The sequence below is a fragment of the Cucurbita moschata genome, unplaced genomic scaffold (genome assembly GCF_002738365.1).
Source record: "Cucurbita moschata cultivar Rifu unplaced genomic scaffold, Cmos_1.0 Cmo_Scf00035, whole genome shotgun sequence".
In the NCBI taxonomy this organism is placed as follows: Eukaryota; Viridiplantae; Streptophyta; class Magnoliopsida; order Cucurbitales; family Cucurbitaceae; genus Cucurbita; species Cucurbita moschata.
The window spans coordinates 1,266,220-1,284,713 of record NW_019268551.1 but is presented as its reverse complement, the minus strand read 5'-3'; the positions used below and the strand labels follow the sequence as shown (position 1 = coordinate 1,284,713).

The 18,494-nt window shown below is 40.2% G+C and overlaps 1 protein-coding gene and 1 long non-coding RNA gene across 5 annotated transcripts; one reads left to right on the top strand and one right to left on the bottom strand.

Moving 5' to 3' along the window:
- Nucleotides 1-361: 361 nt before the first annotated feature.
- Nucleotides 362-17,860, bottom strand: LOC111431109 (histone-lysine N-methyltransferase, H3 lysine-9 specific SUVH6-like). 4 transcript variants are annotated; one of them, XM_023067633.1, is made up of 4 exons: nucleotides 17,590-17,860; nucleotides 9,820-13,003; nucleotides 4,534-4,638; nucleotides 362-712 (listed from the first exon to the last, which is right to left on the bottom strand). In XM_023067633.1, the coding sequence occupies exon 2, from the start codon at nucleotides 12,866-12,868 to the stop codon at nucleotides 9,872-9,874; it is 2,997 nt and encodes a 998-aa protein (XP_022923401.1). In that variant the 5' UTR covers nucleotides 12,869-13,003; nucleotides 17,590-17,860; the 3' UTR covers nucleotides 362-712; nucleotides 4,534-4,638; nucleotides 9,820-9,871. The 4 variants fall into 4 exon arrangements, with proteins under 4 accessions (XP_022923401.1, XP_022923400.1, XP_022923402.1 ...); XM_023067634.1 differs by lacking the exons at nucleotides 362-712; nucleotides 4,534-4,638 and adding exons at nucleotides 4,844-5,374; nucleotides 14,901-14,982; XM_023067632.1 differs by lacking the exon at nucleotides 362-712 and having other exon boundaries at nucleotides 4,364-4,638.
- LOC111431110 lies at nucleotides 652-4,406 on the top strand. The gene is made up of 3 exons (XR_002708443.1): nucleotides 652-749; nucleotides 2,894-3,020; nucleotides 4,336-4,406. It is a non-coding gene; the product is annotated as an uncharacterized LOC111431110 (long non-coding RNA).
- Nucleotides 17,861-18,494: the final 634 nt, after the last annotated feature.

Below are 18,494 nucleotides of genomic sequence, written 5' to 3'. Positions count from 1 at the left end.
CGCTGGGCCCAAAGGGGGTGGATTTGGAGGCGATCCCACATCAATGGGAGAAAGGAAAGAGTGTCAGCGAGGACGCTGGGACCCGAAGGGGGTGGATTATGATGTCCCATATTGATTGGGGAGAGTACAAACCGTCATTTATAAGGGTGTGGAAACCTTCCCCTAGCAAGAGGGGAAGCCCGAAAGGGAAAGCCCAAAGAGGACAATATTTGCTAGGCGGTGGATATGGGGCGTTACATTTTCCGTTACCGTTATTTTAATCCTTTCTTAAGATTATTCCATTCAAATGTAATCTCGGTTCATTGATGTATTAGTATGAGATATCACAATTTATTTTAAATTTTTTATTGGTACAAAATCTATACTTGAAAAGCAAATGATTTGGGCTGGGCCTAAGCCCTTACCTTCAAAAGCCCACAAATCTCCCACCTTCGCTCAGCTTGGTTATCGTTCGCTCGGCTTGGTTATCGTTCTGCTTCTTCATGGTTTTATAGCCATGGAGGTCGCCGAGGTCGCCGCCACTGCCTCCAGCTTCGCGCTTTCCAACAGAATATCGCCATTGATAATCGAACCGGACCTTGTCATTGTCCTCCTCCTCTCTCAGAACGGCGCAGCTTTCCACTAATTTTCTCATCCTTTTCGCCGGTGGCAGCGTCTTCGGGGACTTTTCCGGCATGAAGCTCCGGCCATCTTTGCTTAATCCGGATTATTCCTGTGAATCCAAGGGCAAAAGGTGCGTTGTTACTATGGTAAATGCCTGAATTTTTGTTCTTCCCGTGCTATTGGGATATTGGTTTTGAAGTTTTGTTTCTTCTCTCTTCCGTCTGTTCGAGCTAATTCGAGCTAATTTAGGGAATGATCAAAGAATACTCCCTCCATTGTTATTAGTTTTTAAAACAAAGCTATGAGAGCTTACGCGGACAATATCATACCATTACGGAGAGTTGTGTTTATTTAACATGGTATCAAAGCTATGCCCTAAATTAGTCGTGTCAATAGAATTCTCAAATGTCGAACAAAGGACTCCAAAAGAAAAAGGCATCCGAGACTCCTCGAAGGCATAGTAAAAAATGACTAAGACTCCAAAAGAAAACGAGTCGAGCCTCGATTAAGGGGAGACGTACTTTGTTCAAAAGGAGGTGTTGAATGAAAGTCCCACCTCGGCTAATTTAGGGAATGATCATGGGTTTATAATAAATGAATACTCTTTCCATTGATAAGAGGTCTTTTTGGGGAAGCCCAACGCAAAACCATGAGAGCTTATGCTCAAAGTAGACAATATCATACCATTGGGAGAATTGTGTTCATTTAACATTTTCAACTACTTTGGTTAATTAAATTTTAGTATGAGTCCTCTTCGGGGAAAAAGTGTGATATTAATTTGAAATTTTGCTGCTCATTGTTTGTGCGAAGAATATTCGATTTCTTTCTTTCTGTCCACCGATTTTAAAAGACAGCCATGATTAGATTTTTCCATAGAGTAGGGCTTTTGCATTCTTGAAAGGGCGGAACGTTAAAGCCATATCCAATAGATCATTTACCTCCCAAGGAATGAGAGATGTCGTCCGAATATATTTTGGAGCAACTTTCTCCAGATTTGGCATCTTATTTATACAAGAATCGAATGGTTTACTTAGGCATTACTCTTGTTCGTTCTGTCATGGAGTTGATACTTGCTGAATTTCTTTACCTTCAGTACGAGGATGAACTTTACATTAACCCCAAAGGATAACAAAGGTTAACCATGTCTTTAGAATCTTCGTTGTTTTAATGTGGATTGTGAGATCCTACATTGATTTGAGAGAGCAACGAGTGTCGGCAAGGACGTTGGGTCTCGAAGGGGGTAGATTGTGAAATCTCACATCAATTGGAGAGGGGAACAAGTGCCAACAAGGACGTTGGGTGACACAAGGGCCTTGTGGCCTAAGTGAGCTACCCTGTGGCACATACGTGTATCACGGTGAGGGCGAGCGTGCCGAGACGAGTGTCTCGGGCGACTTCTTTTGAAATGGGTTTTTGAAGGACAGTACCGGACGGCACGGGTGTGCCGGTATCGCGCCCTAGCCCACGAGTTGGAGGTTGCTACATACACCTGCTATTCGGTACGGTATCCGTAAATGACTCGGCATGGGCACGGGAGGGCCTATGCCTCGATAGAACCCGAATGGATGGATGTTCGGGAAGCCCCGATGAGATGAACGACACGCGAGCCCATTCTCGATGGCATGACCGAACGAGTTATGATGGCCGATGACATCCCGAGACTCGGGATGGCGTCAAGACATATGGACCTCGTCGATGGGGATCGAGATGGCAAGATGAGATGCGACGTTGTATTGAGAGACCTTGGCCAGAGTAGAGGCAAGGTCAGGCCGAATGAGTTGGCCTAGCGTAGAGGCAAGTCGGATGTGTCGCAGATGATTGAACATACACGCACAGGCGGCGTGTGTGGTTGAACAAGTTTGGATTCCGCACAAGCGATGTTCGATTGGCGAAGACAAACCTCGCCTAAGGTCCGACGAAGCCACAAAGTCGGGGCGAAAAATATATATGGGGCTTAATTCCCCTTAAGGCTAGTCGTGAACGTGTATAGATCACGACGCCGCACGGTCAAGAATGTAGGACCGTGACATTGGACTCCAAAGGAGGGTGGATTGTGAGATCGCACATCGGTTGGAGAGGGGAACAAAACATTATTGGTAAGGGTGTGGAAACCTCTTCCTAGCAGACGCGTTTTAAAATCCTCAGAGGAAGCCCAAAACTGAAAGTGCAAAGAGTGACAATATCTGCTAGTAGTGAGCTTAGGTCGTTACATCTGTTCTTTAGAATCCTGGTAGACATGTTGAGGACCCTTTGTTTACTGTTCATCACTTAGTATTCATTTGCACTGCAGATATGTTAAGCCTTCTATATTCACGTTATGCATTGGTAATGCTTGGGGAGAAGCAGCACTTCTTTTGGCAGCTGGTGCTCAGGGAAGCCGTTCTGCATAGCTCTCGTCAACAATAATGACAAAGCAGGTATTCTATCAGCGATGGATGTCTTTGTTTTCCTCCTTATTCTTCTATTTATTTCTTAACTTCAGAAAGGTGTTAGTGTCTTACTTAGAGTCGAGCAACAGACCGTTGATTTCACTAGAAAATGAATACGAAATATGAAGGCAGAACTGGTAAGATCATGGTTGAAATTTGTTTACTGGATTTCCTTTTCTTCATTCCTGTATTACAGATTTAAAAATATCCTATAACTTAGCTTGACAACCAAATATAGGAGGATCCGGTGGTTGTCCAATGAAAATAGTCGACCAAACTATGAGATCCCACGTCGGTTGGGGGAGGAGAACGAATCATTCTTTATAAGGGTGTGAAAACCTCTCCCTAGCAGACGCGTTTTAGAAATCTTGAGGGGAAGCCCGAAAGAGGAAGCCCAAAGAAGACAATATCTACTAGCGGTGAGCTTGGACCATTACAAATGATATTAGAGCTAGACATCGGGTGATGTGCCAAAGAAGAGGTTGAGCCCCAAAGGGGAGTGGACACGAGGCAGTGTACCAACAAGGACGCTAGGCTTGAAGGGGGTGGATTGGAGGAGGGAATGAGTGCTAGTGAGGACACTGGGTCCCGAAGGGAGGTGGATTGTGAGATCCCACATCGGCTGGGGAGGAGAACGAAACATTCTTTATAAGGGTGTGCAAACCTAGCAGATGCGTTTTAAATACCTTGAGGGAAGCCCGAAAAGGAAAAGCCGAAAGAGGACAATATCTCCTAGCGGTGAGCTTGGACCATTACAAATGGTATCAGAGCTAGACACCGGGTGATGTGTCAGCGAGAAGGTTGAACCCCGAAGGGGATGGACACGTGGCGGTGTACCAGCAAAAACACTAGGCCACAAAGAGGATGGATTGGGGGTTCCCACACTAAGTGGAGAGGGAAATGAGTGTCCGCAAAGATGTTGGGCCCTGAAGGGAGGTGGATTGTGAGATCCCACACTAAGTGGAGAGGGGAATGAGTGTCCGCAAAGATGCTGGGACCTGAAGGGAGGTGGATTGTGAGATCCCACATCGGTTGAGGAGAAGAATGAATCTTTCTTTATAAAAGTGTGGAAACGTAGCATACGCTTTCTTAAAATCTCGAGGGAAAGCTAAAAAAAAAAAAAGTAAAAAAAAAAAAAGTCCATTTGCTAGCAGGACTTCAGCCTGTCACATAAACACTCACATTCCACCAATGGACAGCAGCATGGTTCAGGACTGTAAAGTTGAAAATTGACATTGTTCCCTCTAAACAAGTATCAATAAATGAACCAACGGTTCTTTCTTTTTTAAAATCGATATTGAAGGTTAAGCTTTATGCCGGCGGCCAAAATATTCGAGTCCCAGCAAAGCAGTTGAATATGATATCATAGATAAGGTACCAGAATTACAAAGTGCTACCAATTTATCATATGTTATTGAAACTGTGCACTAAATTGCATATCATTTACTTCCATCAGGTACTATAAAGTGAAAGAACTGAAGATCAGGGAGTTATATCTGACCTGAAAAAAGCCTCTGAGAACTGAAATCTGGAATCCTCGTGCATATTGAGAGCTTATGAACTTCCAATCTCTGAGGAACTTGCTGAATTCAACTCTAGAACAATGCTGCAAAAAAGGAAAAATTGATGAACATTATTGATGTTCATCATCAACCATAAACTCCTGCCTTCTATGTTATCTTCTTCTGTTGTATCTTAAATTGAGGAACAATCTTTTACAATGAATAAATATCAGCCATTTCTACAGGATGAAGACAACAATTTACCAAAATTCAATAGAATATCATTTACAGAAACAACAAATGGTTGCATTTTTCAAGTTAATTATGTTATTGCATTACTTCAGAGTATCTACAGGGTTAAGGGTCAAAATCCTTCCCAGTATTTCCATTACAACAGGAAAAATCAACTCATAATTTGCAACATGAAAATTGTTACATGGCAATACAATTCGACACAAAAGTCTCCGCCAACACCAGATGAGGTAGATAGATACACATCTCAATGAAACCGGAGCACACCGCCCTATCATCGAAGCTATGCCTGTTGTGTTAAGAAAAGCATTCTTTTCATTATACATTGCCTTTAAAACAAAAATCCGATGGAACCAAGTACGTGGTTTTGTTCATTTTCTGCTGAAACTTCCAACTCAAAATAGCACAAGTCAGTAACTCCTGCCTCCAAGGCATCTCTGTTCTGAACGGAGCCACTACGAAGAAGTTTCGGGAGTTACGAAAGAAACTTCGAGCTCATATTAGTCATGGGTTGAGAACAGGCATAAAAAGTAGGCTCGAACGACGGCTACTTGGAAAAGATAGCAAGTTTCCGATCCATTCTTCTACCTGTTGAGAGACAATATTACATCTCAGTCATCACATGCAGATACATGCTACTCAGACATCCACAACAACATCCTATAGGTGAACATGGTCGAGACGTATACTTCAACTAGTTCAGCTAGGTTCAAGTTTGAAAGTTCTGTTTTAACCTTTTTAACCTTTAAAGTTATCTAAAAGAACTTTTCCATTAGCTTTCTCAGATAAAGTTGTCTAATGGCAACTGAGTTGTAGCTTAGAGTTTTACAAAAGGGTAAACGAGAGCATATATAGTCTCCTGTTCAAGCCTTAGCCCTCCAAATACATAACTTTCAAGATTAAGGGTTCTTTTAAATCAAACTCCATGAAGCACGACGTCTCGAAAACCAATTAGGTCGTTTCTAATGATACAAAGAGCTTTTTTTTTTAATATGAATCGATGAAAACCCGATATTTAAAGACAGTTTCCGTACTTACTTGCTAATGGACTACCAGAACGAAGACAGAGATTATGTACCACGTCTTTACGTTAGCTCAATTGTTTTTTAGAAGGAATTTTTTTGGGTATAATTTAACCTAAAAATGTTCTATGGACTTTGGCTTCCACAACGGTGATCATTTAGGAACCTGGGGTTGTTTAGATGTTCAAAGGTTAGTTTGAAGCTTTTAAATAGAGGTCTCTAGGTTGTAATTGATAGAACATTGATTAAAGATTCATTTCAAGAAACCTCCAAGACTTGGGCTACACTAGTTTTGGTATTAGAGCTCGTGACGAAGGGATCTGACATGGCGGGGCGAAAAAATCCCACCACCTTTGGTAATGACACGGCTCAAACCAGCAAAGAGGTTAAAATCCTCACCCTAAGGTCAATTTCTCAACGTGTCCTTAGCATGGAAGAATCAAGGGAAGAGTAGAGAAGTAATCTGTTAGAACCGCACCAAAAGTCGAAGGCTTTAACTGAAAAAAGTAAATCCTTCTCCGAGTAATAGATATCATTCATTCTCAACTTCGATACTATCTCATGAATTACACAAATATCTCCTAACTTTACGTTAATCCTTCGACAACAAAATTCTAGAATATTATTGGAAAGAGGAGCTTCAATTTTATCTATGACCTCAAGAGCTCCCAATAAGAACATTCTATCATCTCTTACAACTCCTGAACCATGATTTTCCAGTCCAAGATTTCAAGTTTACAATAGCTCGAGTGAGGACGAAGGTCTATATTTGAGGGTAAACTACGAATATCCCGGACAAACGGGAAGAACCCAACATTATCAACCCTAACAGGATTATGATTACAAAATGAAAGTAGACCTCCCAACATTCAGTGGGAAGTTTGATGTTGAAACATTTCAAGATTGGGTCAAAGAAGTGGAATCCCTTTTCGAGTACAATTTACACCAATACTCTAGAAGACAAAAAGGTGAAATTGGTGACCTATAAGTTGAAAGGAGAGGCCTCCACATATGATAAAAGACCTATTAGGTTTTGGCCAAAGACGTTGAAGTCGATGAGGAGCCAGTTTCTTCTAGTGAACTACGAGCTACTACTATACAATCAATATCAACAATACACCCAAGGAAACAGATTAGTACTGACACTTCTGGCCAAGTCTGAATAACATCTTCGTTGATGGTCTAGTAAATATCAAGAAGTAACGAGGCCGTGGCTTTGGGAAGAAAGGTGGAGGGTAATAAGGCCTCGAAGCAAAAAGAAGTAACAAGAAGATCACCTTGGGACAAAGGAAACAAAGGTTTTAAAAGAAGCACCACCGATGTGCAAAACAACTGGAAAATTGACGGCCCATCCACATTCAATACCTATCGACAAGGGAAAGGAAGAACGAACAAACCAACGACTGGAAAGATGAACAATGAAGGAGTGAGTGCCCAGAAAATGTTTTAGATGTCGGCAGACGAGTGCCAAAAAAGACTAACGATCAAGCATGCCCAATTGGATTTGAGTCTAAATCCTCTAGTGATGATGATTTCGCATCTAGACCTCTCGATTTTCAACCAATAGACATCAGCAGAGAGAGAAAGTCTCCAGTAAGCAGGCCAATTTCAAAATGAAAATTGGTCTCCCTAGCTTCAATGACAGGATGAGTATCTAGCACTTTCTTGGTTGGGTTAAATGTGTGAATTATTATTATTATTATTATCTTGAATACATGGGCACATCGAAAGAAAAGAAAGTAAAACTTGTGGTTTTAAAACATAAAAGTTGGGCATATACATGTCGGGACCCACTTCAAACGAATAGAAAGAGATGGAAAAAGTCAAAGGTTTTTCGATTAATGAAGCAACTGATGTAGTTTTTTGTTCTACCAGCTATTTCTTTTGTTCTACAAGCCCTACAAAAAGAGGAAAAATTACTGAAAAGAATTTAGTCCACAGCAAAATTTGAGAGATCCCACATCGGTTGGGGAGGAGAACGAAACACCCTTTATAAGGGTGTGGAAACCTCTCCCTAGCAGATGCATTTTAAAAACCTTGAGGGGAAGCCCGAAAGGGAAAGCCCAAAGAAGACAATATCTGCAAGCGGTGGGCTTGGACCGTTACAAATGGTATCAGAGCCAGATACCGAGCGATGTGTCAGCGAGGAGGTTGTTCCCCGAAGGAGGGTAGACACGAGGCAGTGTACCAGTAAGGACATTAGGCCCCGAAGGGCAGTGGATTTGGTGGTGGTCCCACATCCATTGGAGAAAGGAACGAGTGCCAGCGAGGACGCCGGGCCCTAAAGGGGGGTGGATTGTGAGATCCTACATCGGTTGGAGAGGAGAACGAAACACCCTTTATAAGGGTGTGAAAACCTCTCCCTAGCAAACGCATTTTAAAAACCTTGAGGGGAAGCCCGAAAGGGAAATCCCAAAGAGGACAATATCTGCTAGTAGTGGACTTGGGCCGTTACAATTGGTATCAGAACCAGACACCGGGCGACGTTCCAGCGAGGAGGCTGTTCCCCGAAGGGGGGTAGACACGAGGCAGTGTGCCAGTATGGACGTTGGGCCCCGAAAGGAAGTGGATTTGGTGGTGGTCCCACATCCATTAGAGAAAGGAACAAGGGCCAGCGAGGATGCTGGACCTTAAAGGGGGGGTGGATTGTGAGATCCTTCATTAGTTGGAGAGGAGAGCGAAACACCCTTTATAAGGGTGTGAAAACTTCTCTTTAGCATACGCGTTTTAAAAACTTTGAGGGAAAACTCAAAAGGAAAGCCCAAAGAGGACAATGCTAATGGCAGGCTTGGGCCGTTACAAAATCAATCATCCAAGGTCATAGTTACAAAAAGGCCTGGGGACAACGCCCAAATTGAGACATTAAATCTACCCAACTCCCAAACCTCGCCACACAACCTCTCAACCTATTTGAAAACCCTATTATTGTGCACAAATCAAATACCCCAAATGATAGCGAAGAAGCTAGCCTGCACAAGACTTGCCTTTAATTCGAAAAGAGACTTGTATTAATCACAAAATGACAGCCTATGGGTCAGGTAGAGGAAACCCTCTCCCAACAAGAGTCTACAAAAACAACTTCCAATCAAGCAAAATCTAAAGAAGGCTACAATTACAAAATAACTTTGTGGTTCGGACTCCACTAGGAGATTGAACTGTACAACGTTTCAAAAAATACCGTCTTCTTAACCTTTGTTTTGACAAAAAAAAAAAAAAACAAAACCCTACGGTACCTCTCGTTCCAGAGACGCCAAAGCAAAGCTTTGACCACACACTGTCACAAAACCCTAACCCTATTCTTAAAGAGACTGCCAGTCAAACATTCCACCATCCATTCTATTTGGGGATCATCCAACAAGGAAAATCTCCCCCGTTACCAGAATCAATCAATTAATAAATTTGTAGGAGTGTACTTTGAAAATATTCTAGTTCATATCTTAAAAAATGTTCTTTCATGGAATCTGAACAATGTTAAATACCTTTTAAAATCTTCAATCTTCAATGTTCAATGTTATACAATCAAATGATTGTTCTTGGGATTAATCCAGATGCATAGGAAAATTTGTCAACATCCTTATGATACATTCTCAGATTTTCTAGTCATTCCAAAATCTAAAGTATTTAAAAAGCAAACAGGAACAATCTATTGCCTTCTTTGTGGAGAATGAACCGGGACATATCCAAATTCTTTCCCATTTGCATTAATAACTAGGAAATTTAGGTATTCTAAGAAAAAAAAATGTAATCTTGTGAAAAACAGTTTGATTTGGAATAGAGGAGATCAAATTAGGGCAACTCACCAAGGGAAATGATGAGGGACCTCAGGAAAAATTGCCACAGATGATAGAACGAATACATGATCCAAATTTAATAGCAATGGTACCATGTCGATCATGAGACTACATTCAATTCGCTAATGAGGCATGCATGCATCTATACCAAGACCACAAAAATAACAGCGAAATGAGGAAAAGATACGATTATAAAGAAGAAGGATTTGTCGGAACTTACCCAAGAAGAAACATACAATTCTGTTGATTGATTGGAACTTCTTGGCCAAAACTCAATACATCCAACCAGTACACTCCACGGAACCACAGTGACATCTCTTCTTTTTAACATTTCCATCAGAATCACGAACTTGATCGATCATATAATTGTAATGGTAAGATAGCTCCTGTAAGGGAGGAATATTCTCGGCAGCAAAGAACATAATATGTGGAATTCGCTTATCCTCGTGATCATAAAGAACATTTTGGGCGTAAAGATTGGGTGAGCAACTATGGTTGATAAATCTCCCAATATTACCATAATTTGCCGCATCAATGGTAAAACTACCATCCTCCACAATATCACAAGCATTCGCCTGTGTGTCGGGCAGGAGGGTTGAAAGTCCATCCCAGAGAGAATTGTCACTGAAGTTATTCCCAATATCAAACAAATACTCATCGTTACCAGTTCTTTGTTCTGCTTCCTTATCCTCGAGAAGCTCCCCTACATACTCACAAATAAAACTTCCCGAGGGGATTGAATTTAGGGATCTCACACCCCATCCCCTTGATTTGGTTTTAAAAACTTCCAATTGAAATTTGATACCACGCTGACCAACTCGATTATGACAAGAAGGAGGACACTTGCATGAAGGACCACACTCATAGACAAGAGACTTTGCCTCAACAATAGCCCCATTATGATTAAATGGTATCTCTCCTCCATTCAAGACTGCACAATGACATCTCTCAGAATCTGAGCACCCTGCAGTACAATCACAACCCTTGAGAGGAATTGGGCGACACCAATCAGGATATATCACTTTATTGATGTAACTAAATGGTGGTGGCTTCTCGTCATCTATGATGTTCACTGCACAAACAGGAATTGATTCTTTCCCTTGAGAAATATCGTCCGCACAAAGACCTTCTCTTACTTTGAATTTTTTAGACCTCTTTAATTCTTTCCAAGCAAGTTCAGGTTGACCTGGAATTCGACACAACTGAAACTTGTAAATAAGTTTACCATGAGGACCCATATCTTGCCACCATTTCTCCACCAAATATAGCCCATCGAAAACATACGTTTTTCCATCAGACGACTCATAGCCACGAATCACTCTAACGGGACTCTTTTCATCAAAACTATTCTTTAACGCAAGGTTTCCTCGTTCAAGTTTTTGGTCTTCAGGTTTTTTGTCTGAGTTCATCATATTTCCTCCTTGCCCTGTATAAATCAAGACATCTGAGTTATCAAGGTTATTAGTGTAGCCCCCTGATGCAACAATACTAGTAGCAAGGATCTTTTTACCACACTTTACATAATCTATCCCACCCTGAACTTGGCGATGAAGTCCAATAATATTAAGTTCTATCCTATATCGGAACTCATCCCCAACTTCAACTCCAGGGACTGGTCCTAAAATTTGTTTACACACATTAACATATTTCCCCTTATCCCTGAGGATTTTTGCTGCTATAAAATCAATCCTCCTAGAGGCATTTCCTGGGACCTTCTTCCCTGCTTCTTCTTCCTGCAAGAGCTTCCTACATACAGCTTGGAAAAGCCGCAATGTCTCCCTTACTCTAGTCCTAGTACCTTTAGAATCACTACCATGCTCATTTCCAATTTCATTAATTTGAGAGAATGGAATAAGGCTCACATCAGTATTATAGGGTCTAAGATTCAAATGAGAATCGTTATTTTCATCGTCACTGACACTTATACTGCTATCTGCAATAACTAGCTGATGCATATCCCCATTAACAGCATCGCTTTTAACGGAAGATGTCTTCTTTGAAGAATTTTTGTGATTCTCTCTTGTATCCTCCTTTCTTAAAATTGGTTCCGTTTTCTCTAGCTGCCCACGTTTCTTCAATTTTCTTCCACTTGAGCCACCTCCTGGAGAGGGCTTGTTGTTTGATTTACCTTGCCTCCAAGGACAATTTGATGAAGCCATAAGACCTAACACAATAAGTCTTTCAGATGAAAGGGTTTCCTCCAAGGGTACAAGTTTCAATTGCTTCTGATTGGAGGGCGTATCCAAAATATTTTCTTTTGGAGGTGCCTCTCCTCTAAAAACCACAATTTCCTTACTGAAATTTTCCTCCAAACCTTCTTTCACTTCATTTAGAGTACTCTGACACTTGTTATCAAGCTTGGATTGATCACTACAGGAAGTTTTTGTGCATTTTTCTAATGTACATTCGTTTCTCAATCCACATTTACTTTGCATCTCTGTTGCTTTAATAGTTTCCTCAATCAAATCAGCACAAATTTTATCCATGGTTAGCTTGGCCAAATCCTCTGCCAATTCAATATTGTGTTTTTCTTTGTGAGCATTATCTGCCACACATTCTACATCCTTATCCAAATTTAACGACTTATAATGATGCTCGAAATTGTTTTGAGAGTCAATCACTGGGGGACACTCCACATTGGATAAAGGAGGGGCGTTTTGTCCACAGAAGGGAGGGAAGTCTCTAACAGCTGAAACTACTCTTCTAGGAGGGTATTTTCTAACCACAACCTTCTTCACGTTTTTGCCATTAGAAACAAAGGTGGGGTAATTGGGTGGTGAGCATGGCCTCAACTTACTGGGCTCAAGTACCTCTTCTTTTCTAGCAGAAACAACCACTCCATGCAAGGTTTTCAATAAAGGTTCATCTTCCGCAGAACATTTTATATTTTTAGACAATCCATCTCTGCTTTCCAAATCCTCAGTCAACAATGATGATGCAGCCTTCACTGTACTGTGCCCATCTTCTAGATGCAAAATAGTGGTTCCTTTTGTGGCAAAGTCTAAAGCAGTATGTGCATTTGACATCTTTACACTTCCCAACACTTCATGATGCACCGACAGAGAACTCTCTATTATATCACCTATCACACCTTTTATGGGGATTGAATTATTTTGCAAAACACTCTGGCCACAGCCAGGAGGGAAATCCCGGACAACAGAGACTTTACGTCTTTTATATTTAAGTAGCTCTGAATGTGGAAAAGAATCGCCATTTTCAATACTCAACCTTTGAATCCTCTCCATGGAATCGTTACATTTGAGCGACATAGTTGCTCATGGAGATTTGAATTTAGCTGGATTTGGAACTAATGTGCAGGGTAATGGAAGTCCGTAAAAGCTGAACCTCGAGGACTATGTCTTGAAGAGGAAATCCGCAAGCCTCAAGTTAAACATGGCATGAGCCTTGATCATAATAGAAAAAATAATCAATAAAGAATACTAAAGATAGAAAAAGAAAAAGAATAAAAGAAAAGACATGACTCAAAACATAATGATGGTATAATCAAAGGAGCCAGTACGGATGAAACATTAAAATGACATAATGAGGAAGATTAATAACTCATGCTTAGTAAGAAAAACTATTAAACCACCTTTAATGCTTCATCAACTTTTAAATCACCTCTAGAAGGCTAAGGTAAGGTGACCTCCCTTTCCTTTTATGTATTATTTCCTATTCCTTAGAGAATTAGTTAGCTTTTCTTTATTATAAATAGGCATATGTACTTCTTTAAGGAATAATAAGAAAGGAGAGTAATACAAGTTACTCTTTTAACATAAGGAGAGTGGTACAAATTACTCTTTCAACATGGTATCAGAGCCTTCAGAGCCAATTGAATCTAAAGTTGGTGAAGTCTAAAGTTGGTGAAGCTTTCATAGGTACCGATCATTCACGGTGACCAAGTCCTGCCTCTCTTCTCTTTATTCCACCATCATGACAGAAAAATCTCAAATTTTTCTTCCAGTCGTCATCACAAAGCTTCAAATTTGAAGTATTCAAAATGGAGGGAACCAAGGGCATTGGAGGAAGAAAATGAGGTGACAAAATTAAAATCTCCAAGTCCGTCAAGGCTGGATTCCAATTCTCGGTTGGAAAAATCAAATGATACCTAAAGAAAGGTCGCTAAGTAAAGCGCACTGTTCTAGGTGCTCTGATCTACTTGGCCACCATCCTCAAATACCTTGTTGCTGAGGTTTTGGAATTAGTCGGGAATGCAGAAAATGGTAGCAGCGCACGCTGCTGGCCAAGAGGAAGGAAGTGAAGGACCCACATGGGGGCATTTCCTTCAGACGGTGGTGGAGTTAGAAGAAGAGTGATAAATGAAGATTTAAGGGAAATGGGAAAATTAAGGCAAGTGAAGATTTAAGCCAAGACGGGAGTTTGGAGTGTGGAAATCAAAGGTATGTAATGTAGAAAACTTGTGGGTTGCAAATCTTGAACTCTTGATATACAATGCATGATAATCTTTGAGATTAGGCTCAATAGATTGGTGAATGTGTAGTCTACATCTTTGTAGAAGAATTTGACAAGAGCTCACAAGCCTAAGAGGAGGATCGAGCACTAAGGACACATTGGGTATTAAGGAAAAAGATTTGGAAATCTCCACAGAGGTCCGAGGAAGAAGACGTGTGAGGTGCGTAGGCCTCACGCACATGTGAAATCGAGAGTGCCGAGGAGTGAGACGCGCGGGTCAGCGCGTGGAGGCTTGTTTTGAGTTTTCGTCTGTCCGTTCAACTCCTTTTGACCTGTTATATTAATATTGGCCTATACTCGCCTTGAAAATTATTAAATAAGGTCCAATTAGGAGAAACTGTGACGAAAATACCATATTATGAGCATATTACGAAAGAGAAGGGACTAACAATCCAAGTAAGTAGCATATCGAAGCGCCTAAACAAGTTTAAACTTATGATATTCAAGTAAAGCATGTTGACCATGTTATTAGGAGCTAAAATTCTAAGCATGTGTAAATGGCATGAGTTAAATAACAATAATTGTGAATGCATGCATAAGATATGAGCATGTTAGAAGTACATGATTAGATGTATGATGTATGACTCTAGTTTATGCTTATGAGCTTGATATGATATGAGATGTATATGAGTAATTTCAGTATGCTATTCTACACAGAACCCCTGACCGATGCATTGTGTGCTAAGTTAGGAACAATGAATATTCCTGACCATTGGGTTATGTGCTAGACAGGCTATAATTGACCAAGAGAAAGTCTTATATACGAGTTCGAAATTTGTAGTAAGCATAAACAAAGCCAACAAATGAAGTTTAAGGTAGCTAAAATACCTTCATACGGTATAAAGGCCCTAGTAGATAAGGCTAGGAGCCAAGGAATGGTTGGATTGAGGACCCGATCTAGACCAAAAACCTATAAATAACCCATTATGAGTAAAACTTAAAGTATATTGGAACGATAATTAATAAAACTTGTTAATAACAAGTTAGCTACATACTGTGTAAATTAATTACTCACAAAAAATTATTTTTATTCTTCTTTCCAAATAGACGAGATATAGTGCATCGAGACGGGTGTGTAGACGAGCTGGAGACTTCGGGAATCCTATCTAGACCTGAGTCTGTTTTGGTTATATTTACTTTTGTTCTGTTTTGAAAACTTGTTTAGCATGTTTATAGGATGTTTATAGTTTGCGTCAGTAGTAACAACTGTGAATCAGACTCCCCGGTAAACAGGCATTACACCCCAAGTCATTACCTCAATGAGCCAGAGATTGAAATATTGGATTGGGCTCTGGCATGGTATGTAGAAATGACTTGGCCTGGGCACAAAAGGGTTCATGCCTCAATAGTGCTTGAACAGATGGATGTCCGAGAGGTTCCAAATATAAAGTTAACTCATGGGTCGGTTCTCGATAAGCATGCTTGAGCGAACTACGAAGGCCAATGACATTCCAAGGCACGGAATAGCATCATGAAGCATTGGTGGGACTCGAAAGTTCCTAGATAGCACTGTCCTGAGCCGATATGTCTTGACAAGCATTATAATGGTTCAATAAGCTTTAGTTTACATAGTTATACCTTAGTAAACATTATAATGCCTCGATAGATTTCAGAAGTGCTGAAATCATCTGATAATCTCCTATTGAGCATTTTAAGGCTGTTTTGACCCAATGAAGGGTTCAAACACATCCTGATGAGGTTCTTGGTCGATGTGGAAGCATGTGGGCCAGAGTTTTTGAGAAACTAGATGGTGAAATGAGATGCGATGTTGTATATGAAGGATCTTGAGCCTAGAGTGCAAGCCAGCCCGAAAGAAAGAAGCCGGCCCTTGTTCAAGACTGATTTCACTCTTTGGTGGGCTACAGCCTCTTTCTTTTCTTTTCCGAACAAGCTACAGCTTTTGAATCGAAGCGACATGTATGGTCGAATTTTGAATTTCGAGCCATTGTAAAACATACAAACTAAGGGAAAGACATGATAAAGTTGTAATGTGACAATAAATCAGCCTATCAATATTGCTCATAATCCTGTCCAGCATGATAGGACAAAGCATATTGAAATCGAATGACATTTTAATAAGGAAAAGTTAGAGAAGGGGTTAGTATGCATGAGTTATGTGCCCTCACGGCTTAACTGGCAAATGTGCAAACAAAAGAACATCATAGCAGCTTATTGTTTCATGAGATAGTATCCAAACTAGAAATGAATGATATCTATTCTTCCTTTTCTATATTGTCTCCTGTTCTCTAGAGAATTAGTTTGCTTTTCTATATTGTTCCATACATTGCTGAAATCATCTTGTTAAACAAGAAAAATTAACTCCTATTGATAGAGGTGGTATTGGCCTCATCAATTTAAAGAACGAAAATCAGGCTTTCAAGCAAATTGGATCTAGCATTACCAAAGAGAGAAGTCACACGATAGAGGGGGGATCATCGATGCAATGTACGGAACCTCTCCCTTTTTTTTTTCTTTTTTATGAAAATAACTTAACTTACATTGAGAAAAGATGAAAAAAAATACAGATACAAAAAAGAAAAACCCACAAAAGGAGCCAAACTACCAGAATGGACTGGTCGTGAGAAATAAGACCAAGTGAATAATTACAAAAGGGACTAGAAATAGAGGCCGAAAGATAAACAAAGAACCTAAGTTCAGGCTCCCTATTCAAATAAGCATCCTCCCTCCTCCAAATCAGGTTGAAATTCCACAACTCTGTATGGGCTTGAAGTTGGTGCTCACGCAGAGCTTCTAGAACAGTCTCTACGTGTTTCAGATACTCCAGGCTTTTATGGGAAGGGAATCGCTAAGACCAATCATTCCCTAGTCTCGTCTATATCCTATTACTATTATAGTTGGGATATTATATCTATTAAAATGGAGGAAGAAGAGATAATATCGTATAAGTCAAATATCGACATAAGTACTCTCCTCTAAAGATTTTGTTGTTTCCATCTTCCAAAGCCCCCATAAACTAGCCTACACCCAACTTGACACAAAAATTGCCCTTAATCATGAAAATGGCAAATTGAAACTTTGACCCTAAACACAGCCCATGGACCGTGGAAGAACATCAAGAAGTATTAGAACTTAGCTCTTGAGCATATGACTTCCAAAGTTAACAAACAATGGAGCATCTACATCTTTCTAGTACAACCATTGGCTTCCATGATCTTATCACCCCATTGGTGCGTCCTTCATTAAATTTGCTCCATTTCTTATTTTTCATCGACTATATTAAAGGACATTTTCTCATCTTTTCAATTGGTGAGTGGCTCTCCCATAGAACTCAAGGTTCTCCTTTCATTTACTCAACTTGGACACCCTTTTAAAAGTTGGAAAATGCCCCTATGGACACCTTGTTTCTTATGTTCTACAAGGAGAAATTCAATCGTTGCTACAAGGAGAATTCATTTATAAATTCAAACACTACTTTCATGCAGAAATCCAACCTTCAGTCAGAACAGAAGAACTTCAAGAAAACATGAAGAACAAAAGAAGAAACAGAGATAATTACCTAATTTACACACCAGGAGCCACGAACGAAGAAACCCAGCAAGCAAATGAGGACTGCCGCAATGCCCAACACTTATACTCGTGGGTTTCACCAGATTTCATTCCACGTCTCTCTCTCTCTCCTTTGAGCAACAGCCAATTTCTCTCTCTCTCTCGCGCCCTCCCAGTCGAGATCCCAATCCAATCAAGAAGAAAGGTGCTGGGATTCCACCGTCTCCTCCTCCTACCTCTCTCAGAGAGTCGCGAACTTGAAAACAAGTCGGGTCGGGTCGTGGTTTCCCGGATGCGGGCAGAAATGTTAATTATGTTTACAATATTTAATTTTAAAAACAATATTTTCATTTTTATCATTTTTTAAATAAAGTAAAAAATGCAAGAAAAATGAAAATTACAATATATTTATTTTTAAGCAAAAAAAAAAATCTAGTTCCCTTAAAAAAAAAGTAGGCAAAAATTTTAATATTTCAATATTTATTTACTCAAAGTACTATAGTTTCTAATATTCACCCTTAATCGAGGGTCGACGCCTCCGACTCCTTCCAATCTACTGGCACGACTAAGTTTAGGGCATGGCATGGTTCTAATATTATGTAGACGAACACAACTCTCCACAATGGTATAATATTGTCCACTTTGGATCTAAGCTCTCATGGCTTTGCTTTGGGCTTTCCAAAATGCCTAGTACAATGGAGAGAATATTCTTTGTTTATAAACTCATGATCATTTCCTAAATTAGCAGATGTGGAACTTTCATCCTCCAACAGGTTCAACCTGGTTTAGTTATAGAATTTAAGTCGAACTACTGAGAATAAACAAAAAAAGAAACTAGAAAACGTGGCTGAACCACCATGAACTGATTACTTAACGGTTCAGTTTGGACAAGTTGTCATTGGCTTAATTTGAAGC

What these genes read in the sequence shown, in the direction of transcription:
- LOC111431109 (XM_023067633.1), bottom strand. Translation starts at nt 12,868, where the DNA reads ATGTCGCTCAAATGTAACGATTCCATGGAGAGGATTCAAAGGTTGAGT.